At 43.2% G+C, this 8917-nt stretch overlaps 1 protein-coding gene across 1 annotated transcript in view; it reads right to left on the bottom strand.

Annotated features, from left to right (window-relative positions):
• Positions 1-8917, bottom strand: part of LOC122552194 (adhesion G protein-coupled receptor E1-like) — a 36947-nt gene that overhangs the window by 14572 nt on the left and 13458 nt on the right. The window contains exons 4-7 of the mRNA XM_043694790.1: positions 6882-7781; positions 6049-6226; positions 3526-3642; positions 1257-1427 (exon numbers count right to left, since the gene is read on the bottom strand). Coding sequence (XP_043550725.1) covers positions 1257-1277 — 21 coding nt within the window. The 5' untranslated portion in view covers positions 1278-1427; positions 3526-3642; positions 6049-6226; positions 6882-7781. The remainder of the gene's footprint in view (positions 1-1256; positions 1428-3525; positions 3643-6048; positions 6227-6881; positions 7782-8917) is intronic.

The raw sequence follows: 8917 nt of genomic DNA on the forward strand, positions 1-8917 counted from the left end.
CTCACCTTAACCTCCTTCCACCAATCGCATTTCCAATGCCCCTCCCCCAAGTCCCTCCTCCCTACCTTTTATCTTAACCTGCTTGGCACACTCTCCTCATTCCTGAAGAAGTGCTCATGCCCGAAACATCGATTCTTCTGCTCCTTGGATGCTGCCTGACCTGCTGCGCTTTTCCAGCAACACATTTGCAGAGCTGCAGCTAATGCCAGTCAGGGTGTTAATTTCAGGGGTGCACAGGTCCAGTTGCCAGAATAGCTGAGATCACCATGAAGACCCTGCCCCTTCAAGCTCACTCCTTGCCTGGGGCATGGTCATCCCCAGGTTACACTCATTGCCAGCCATCTCTTTTAAATAACTCCATAGTCCTCTGGAAACTTTCACTCATGTAAAACAATGACGGCCTATTCTGAAAGAATCATAGTGGACTCAAAATGTTAACTCTGTTTCTCTTTCCAAAGACATTGTCAGACCTGCTGAGCTTCTCCATCACTCTGTTTGGATTTCAGATGTCTAGCATCCATTGTATTTTAATCAACGCGTTCAGTGCTTTTATTACACACATTTGGAGTAGGTGAGACTTGAATCTCACCCTCCTGGATCGGGGTAGAGCTACTACCACTGTACCATAGCCTGTTTCACATTTTGCTCATCTTTTAATTTTCATTGATTCTAGTAATGACCAGTGATGTTGGAACAACTCCACTGTTTTCCTTCAAAATAACACCATGTGATTTTAACATCTGGCTTCATTGTTGGGCTTGCTATCAAGGGGCCATTTTCTTGGGTCACTCCCTGGAGCCATTACATTAGGTCACTCCTGGGTTGTCAACATGGTCACCCATTGGGATAGTTTTCTGTGTAGGTCCCTGTGGTCACTCCTGGGGTGACTGTCTGGAGTCTCCAAGGTCACCATGAAGACTCTACCTCCTCGAGTTCATTCCTTGCCTGGGGGATTAGTCTCTGGGGTCGCTAGAGGTTTCAGTCTGGGTCACTCCCTGGGGTCTCAGTCTGGGTCACTATGTAGTATTTCAGGACTCTGTGGGCTAACTCTCGAGATCACTCAGTAGTTGCTAATGGAGTCACTTTCACCCTTAGGTGTTATTCTGGCCCTCCAGCTTCATCTAACGTTGTTCTTGTGTGTCTGATTCCTGACTCCTTGATTCTCTCAATCTCTGGTTTCTGTCTCTTACATTTTTCTGTTTCCTCTGTCTTTGGGTTTACTTCCCACTTTGACTGGAGTTTGAACAATGTTTTACCTTGATCTCAATTGGAGACATTAAAATAGCAAAGCTCGTCAGATGGTTACATTGGCATATTACGTAGCTTCCATTGGAACTAATGGGGAAGCAGCCCTCAGAGGACCAGAAACTTCCCTCTTCTGTTATCTTCAAATAAACGCATTCAGCTTTCTTGTGATCTTTGGTATCCTGCATGAAGGAGCAAATTTTGTTAAACAGCAGGTAACATTTGCACCGCGCAAATGCCAAGCTATAACCAACATCAATAAGAGATATTCAAAGGTTTTACCATCACTGAATCCCAAACTATCAACATCCTGGGGTTTATCATTGATCAGAAACTCCACTGGACTCACCACAGGAACATAGTGGCTCCTAGAGTAGATCAGAGGCTAGGAATATTGCGGTGATTAACTCACTTCCTGACACCCAAAAGACTGTCCACTATCTCCAAGTCACAAGTCAGGAGTGTGATGGAATACTCCCCATTTGCCTGGATGACTGCAGCTTCAACACTCGAAAAGCTTTACACCATCCAGAACAAAGCAGCCCACTTGTTTGGCATGTTATCCACAAGTGGCCACTTCTGCCATCACCAATGTTCAATAGCAGCAATGTGTACAAGATGCACAGGAGAAATTCACCAAAGATCCTCAGACAGCACCTTTCAAACCCATGATCACTTCCATGGAGAAGGACAAGGGCAGCAGATACATGGGAACACCACCACCGTCAAGTTCCCCTCCAAGCCACTCACCATCCTGATTTGGAAATATATCACAGTTCCTCCACTGTCGCTGGGTCAAAATCCTGGAATTCCCTTCCTCATGCATTGTGGACTGCAAGGGTTAAAGAAGGCAGCTCACCATCACCTTCTCAAGGGCAACTATGGATGGGCAATAATGTGACCCAGCCAGCAATGGTCACCTCCCACAAATGAACAGATTGAAAAAGCCCACACCTACCGCAGATTTAAGTATTCCCACCTCTAAATGTTCACCATACTGGCACCACTCAGACAATGAGAACATAGTAACCTCCACGAGATAAATTTAAAATGCAAGAACATATTTCATATCATTATGAGGCAGCATTAGCAAAATCTCCCTCTCATTGTCCCCATCAAGACTTGAGGATGGGTATAGCATAGGATTAGATACAGAGTAAAGCTCTCTCCACTCTTCAAATATTCCCAGGACAGCTACAGCACAGGGTTAGATATGGAGTAAAACTCTCTCCTGTGACCCTGTTAAATATTTTCCAAACAGGAGTGGTGCGGTATTAGATACAGAATAAACCTCCCTCTATGCTGTCCCCATCCAACATCCAACAATCCAACAGGGACAGCATGGGATGAGACACAGAAATGTTCCTTATGTACTGACCCATCAAACATTTTCATAACAGCACGGATTTGGATAAAAAATTAAAGAGCTCTTTCTACTGTCTTGGGCATTGCAGTTCCTGTTGCATGACAAGCCTGAAAGTCACCCTTACAAACCTAGTTGAGTTTCAGTGTAAAATTGACCATTTCTGTCAGGTCGTGGCTGGCTGCTTTGTTACTGATTCTGGCTGTTACCACTTTGGAGTTTAACCAGCCTGTTCCTTCAGTTGCTTCCAACTGCTTGATGCCATCTTTACGGAGCTCGTTGTTCAAAATGGATTCCATGTCGCTGAATACAAAGAAGGAGACTGCAGCAAAGTCTGGGGGAGCAAAGCGATTTGGACTTTGGTGAGTATCACATCATCTGAAATAATTTGGCAACATCAGTTGATCTAGCTATAAGTCCAATTCCACAGCTCATTGTATCCATTCCAATGATGGAGTGTAGAATGGTTCCAAATATTAAAACAAGGCACTTTTTAAACACAAAAAATGTAGGAGTTGCCTCGCAGCACATAAACTAAAAAAGGAGAAATATTCAAAGTTTTTCGCTTTGCACTCATCAGAAGAGAATTGTAAGAGTACCAAATCTCCAAGGAAACAACTGTTTATACTGCATGAGAAGAAGTGCGAAAATTTGTTCCACTTTTGATTTATTGTCACAAAAGGCTCACAAGCATATTTATGAAGTGTAGTCATTAGAATCACAGCAGCTAATATAAGTTGAAATTTTAACAAACCCCTTAATTCCAAGGATTCCAGCAATCAGAAGGGAGGAATAAGTAAGGGTGATTGAACGAGAGAGAGAGGTGGAGGAGGGAAAAGAGGAAGACGGGTGATGCAATTCTAAACACAGAGGATTGTAAAATACAAATTTCGATATAAAAGAAACTAAACATTTACCAGAGTTTTTTGCTCCCATGACCGTTCTCCAGTTTATCTCCATGATGTTATTCCGGATCTTGATTCTTGCCAAGTCGCCTGGCATACTTTGATTACCAAACACCTGGATCTTGCCAGCTAAAAGTAAAGATAAATCCTTGTGAAGGATGTAGTGCCTATTGAAATCACCATGCCTCTTTCTGTCTCACAGGTTTACTTGTCTTTGATGTTACTTGATGACTTATGATGATTTATTCTGAGCCTACCTAAATATTCATCGCCTCCCTGCCTTGCCTGTCTGCACTTTGGCCCCTCAGCCGGACACATCAAGCTCATGATTTCTGAAGAAGAGTCAGATCGAATTCAAAGCATAAACTCCTTCTCACTTCACAGAAGGCTGCCAAATCTACTGAATTTCTCCAGTGCTGTGTTTGTTGTCATAATATTCCTTCATTTGCATGCAATGAGTCTCTGTCCAAGAAGGTTTGTTGCTTCTTGCAAGAGTAAATGAGCCACATTTCAAGGGCAACTCACTATCTTACAATGGTTGTTGGCACATAGCTATTAGCACACCCAGGACATTTCACCCAGCAGACAACTGAACAATGTTATGTTTGAATCTCAGTGTCAGTGCAGAATTTAGCATGTAGCCTACACATCTCAGCAAGTAGCTAATTGAATCAAACAGGATGTTCCTTCCATTAATGATAACAGGCCAAATATAGTCCCCGACCAACCAGTCTGCATTTGCAAACTCAAAACAAGAAAAACACCTATTGTTTGATGTAACTCTGCATTTGGACAGCAGTCGCTTAACAATCCCAAGGGATCTCCACTTCAAGTCTCTCTAGCTCCCTCAGAACTGCTGTGGGAATGTCTGCCTTGATCCTGTGCTCAAAGGCTCTGGGGTGAGACATGAGCCCCCAGTCTTCTCCCTGACAGGCACTAAAATAACCCACTGAGGCCCAGAGCAAACATTGCAAATATTGATTCACAGCATAGGAAGTAGAAACCTGTTCTCAAACAATATTCACCCACAATCATTTTCCAACATCTGGTACTTTTGAATTTGGAAGGATTTCACTAAAATTTACAGAATATTGAGAGGCATGGGTAGAGTGGATGTGGAGAAGATGTTTCAACCAGGAGGAGAGGCCAGGACCTGAGGGCACAGCCTCGGAGTAAAGGGATGACCTTTCAGAACTGAGATGAGCATTTTCTTCAGCCAGAGAGTGGTATCCCTGCGGAACTCATTGCCACATAAGGCTGCGGAGGCACATTGAGTGTCAGAGGTAGGTAGGTTCTTAAATAGTAAGGAGATAAAAGGTTACAGGTAGAGGACAGGAATGGCCTAATTCTGCTTCTATATCTTATGGCCTTATGTTTCACAAGCAGGAAACCAGACTGATATCAATTTCCTTAGCACTGTTTCTGTGGAAATGTAATAACAAATGCAATCTAGAAACATCCTCAGTTCGATGACAATAATGTTGCTGAATGTTCCTCAAAGCAATTCTAGGAACTGTTGCTTGAAATTTTTCATCAGAAGTTACCATTTTAACTGATTTACTTCTTTAACTGAAATGCCAATTGGCTCAGAAAGTGCAAACCATAAAACTGGAGCCAAGAAAATAAACCAAGGAACTTCAGACCCATGGTTTCCCAATTCCATTCCCCATACTTTGTAAGAATCACTTGTAGTCAGCATTTTTAATGGTAAGGTCCTGGGGGGTGTTGATGAACAAAGAGACCTTGGAGTGCAGGTTCATAGTTCCTTGAAAGTGGAGTTGCAGGTAGATAGGATACTGAAGAAGGCATTTGGTATGCTTTCCTTTATTGGTCATAGTATTGAGTACAGGAGTTGGGAGGTCATATTGCAGCTGTACAGGACATTGGTTAGGCCACTGTTGGAATATTGCATGCAATTCTGGTCTCCTTCCTATCGGAAGGATATCGTGAAATTTGGAAGGGTTCAGAAAAGATTTACAAGGATGTTGCTAGGGTTGGAGGATTTGAGCGACAGGGAGAGGTTGAATAGGCTGGGGCTGTTTTCCCTGGAGAGTGAAGGCTGAGGGGTGACCTTAAAGAGGTTTATAAAATTGTGAGGGGCATGATAGGATAAATAGACAAAGTCTCTTTCCTGGGGTGAAGGAGTCAAGAACGAGAGGGCATAGGTTTAGGGTGAGAGAGGAAAGATATAAGATAGACTTAAGGAGCAACAATTTCATGCAGAGGGTGATGAGTGTATAGAATGAGCTGCCAGATGAAGTGGTAGAGGCTGGTATGATTGCAACATTTAAAGGCATCTGGTTGGGTATATGAATAAGAAGGGTTTGGAGGGATATGGTCCGGGTGCTGGCAGGTGGGACCAGATTGGGTTGGGATATCTGGTTGGCATGGACGGGTTGGACCGAAGGGTCTGTTACCATGCTGTGCATCTCTATGACTATGATTATGACTATAAACCTTTCCTTTGATTAAAAGTTGCCCTCTGTGTCAACTCAGCATCCAGAGGGTTAGCATTTGAACTGAGTAATACTTTACCAAAAGAGTCTTCTGAGATTGACTTTGTTCCTCCACTGGGCAAAGTCAAAGCATCAGCCATTGCCGTATTCTCCAAGAGATCCAAGATGGTCGCTGCTACATTTAACCGTTGACCGGTCGTCATGTTCTGTAGCTGTGAATTCCTACTGAAGACACTATTTGTAAAGTTTGTGATGGTCTATGGATAGAAAAAGAAATAGCTTCTTGAACTAATGAGTCTGCTTTCTTTCCTGTTTTATATCATTTACTTTCATTCCTTTTCTCTCTGAACATCCTCCTCCCCTTTCCTCCTTGAATTTTTTATTTTCTCACTTCCATTTCCCACATCTCCATAACTGAGATTGTCTTGGAATCTTTCTTTCCCCTCTCTTGTCCACCCTTCCCTGTTTCCACCCGCCACCCCCTCCACCTATGATGCCAATTGTCTACCCCAGTAAATGAGGTTAACACCTTTCTCTTACGACTTATTGAAATGTACCACAACATCATTGAACTGCAAGTGATGAAAGGAACCTTTGAAATAAAAGCAACAGCCAAATAAGCATTTTCAGAGAATCAGAGAATTATGACAGTGCCAAAAGGAGGACATTCTGCCCATTGTGTTTGCACTGCTTCTGTTCCCTGGTGCCCCATCCCCTGCCTTGACCTCATAGCAAATTACCAGCATTTATTGCCCTTGAACTGAATAACCTCCCAAGCCCTTTCCAGATTGTAGCTCAGCATCAATCCCATTGCTGTCGGTCTGCAATCACATGTAGCCCACACTATTTTAACACTGGCACACATCACTCAGATCCGGCTCAGCCTACAGTCTGTGAATTGAACGCTCCTACCTTTACAGTGATCATCTTCGCACCAGCTTCACACGTTGGTTAATCATTATTGCAGAGAGATCTTGTGGGCTTGTACAACCTACTCAATGATGGGAGACTACACATTTATTAGATAAGAACATCCCTTTGGATATCAAACCCACATTCAGTTCGGAAGATCCAATCTCCCTTTCGAAGGGGCAATTCATTGAGGGGCCATCAGTTGAACATAATATGCATAATTTCCCAAAAGCATGTCAACCATCACAACAGGAGGATTATAAAAGTATGACACCAGGTCACACTGATCATATACTGACTTAAGCTTGGAGATGGGTTTTAAGGTGTGTTTTAAAGAGATGAACCAAATGCATTGCAGTGAAATGCATTGTTTGCTTGTTCTGTGTAAATAAAGGTTGGTTCATGTTAAGATTGCCTCTCGTCTCATTCTTCACTGACTGACTTTGTAGAGTTAAACACTATGCATCAGAACCATGTTACCTTTGGAGCAAATAAAAACACTGGGCCTACGATTCCTTACCTGGATAGTGTCTGTGACGCTGAAATTCTGACAGACTTTTTCAAGTAATCGGCGAGCTGATTCCATCACAAAGCAAGACTCATTACCCACAGAGTTTGGCTAGGCAGTGGAATGAGACAATAGTTAAAAAGCACCCCTTACCATTGATAACCACCACTGGACAATTCAATCTAGAAAATCCACCAAAAGAACATTTCTAACAGCAAAAGCCTCGAGAATCAACTTCGTACCATCTGGAAATAAGGGATGTGACATTGCTTGTGTTGCTGGTGTTGATGCTGGGATTATACCAGATAGTGATATCTGGATCTATCCCTCTGGAGTTCACGGCATTAGTGTTGGGATATCTTGTTGGTATGGGATGTGTGAGCAAGTACCTTCTGAAAAAAGAAACAAATACTGAAAATATGTCACATCCTTCATTCCTTCCGGACATTTAAAAATGTTTTACAACTAATTTTTAGAAACTTCTGTTCCTGGGAAATGGGTGTCACTGATTAGGCCAGTATTTATTATTAATTCCCCATATCCAATTGCCCTCGAGAAGGTGATGGTAAACTTCTTTTTGAATTCTTGCAGTTCATCTAATGTCGGGGGCACCTGGAGTGCTGTTCATGGGAAAGGCATGCAGGGTGTTCCAGTATTTGGACTCAATATAATTCCGTGTCAGGATGGTGTCTGACCTGGAGGTTGGTGATGTTTCCAGACATTCTATTCTAGAGGTGACAATTTTCCAAGATGTTGCCATCGAAGCCTTGGTGAGTTGCTGCTGTGCATCTTGCTAATAGTACATTCTACCCCCACTGTGTGTCACTGGTAGAGGGAGAGAATGCTGAAGGTGGTGGATTGGGAGCCAATCATGCAGGCTTCTTGAGTGTTGTTGGAGCAACATTCATCCATGCAACTATAGTGTATTCCATCACATACCTGATTTGTGTTTTGTGGATCGTGTACAGATTTTGGAGGGCAGAAGATGAGTTATTCACTGCTGGACTGACCTGTTTTAGTAGCGCCATACTTATGTAAGTTGATTCAATTCAATTTCTGGTCAATGGTAACTCCCAGGATATTGGTAGTAGGGGAAAGTGAGGACTGGAGATGCTGGAGACCAGAGTTGAAAAATGTGGTGCTGGAAAAACACAGCAGAGAAGATGAGTTATTCACTGCTGGACTGACCTGTTTTAGTAGCGCCATACTTATGTAAGTTGATTCAATTCAATTTCTGGTCAATGGTAACTCCCAGGATATTGGTAGTAGGGGAAAGTGAGGACTGGAGATGCTGGAGACCAGAGTTGAAAAATGTGGTGCTGGAAAAACACAGCAGGCCAGGCAGCATCCGAGGAGCAGGAGAATCGATGTTTCGGTCATAAGCCCTTCTTCAGGAATGAGGCTGGTGTGCCAAGCGGGCTGAGATAAAAGGAAGGTGGGAGGGAATTTGGGGGAGGGACGCTGGGAATATGATAGGTGGAAGGAGGTGAGGGTGAGGGTGATAGGCCAGAGAGGGGGTGGGGGGGGA

The sequence above is a fragment of the Chiloscyllium plagiosum genome, chromosome 8 (assembly GCF_004010195.1).
Source record: "Chiloscyllium plagiosum isolate BGI_BamShark_2017 chromosome 8, ASM401019v2, whole genome shotgun sequence".
Lineage (NCBI taxonomy): Eukaryota > Metazoa > Chordata > Chondrichthyes > Orectolobiformes > Hemiscylliidae > Chiloscyllium > Chiloscyllium plagiosum.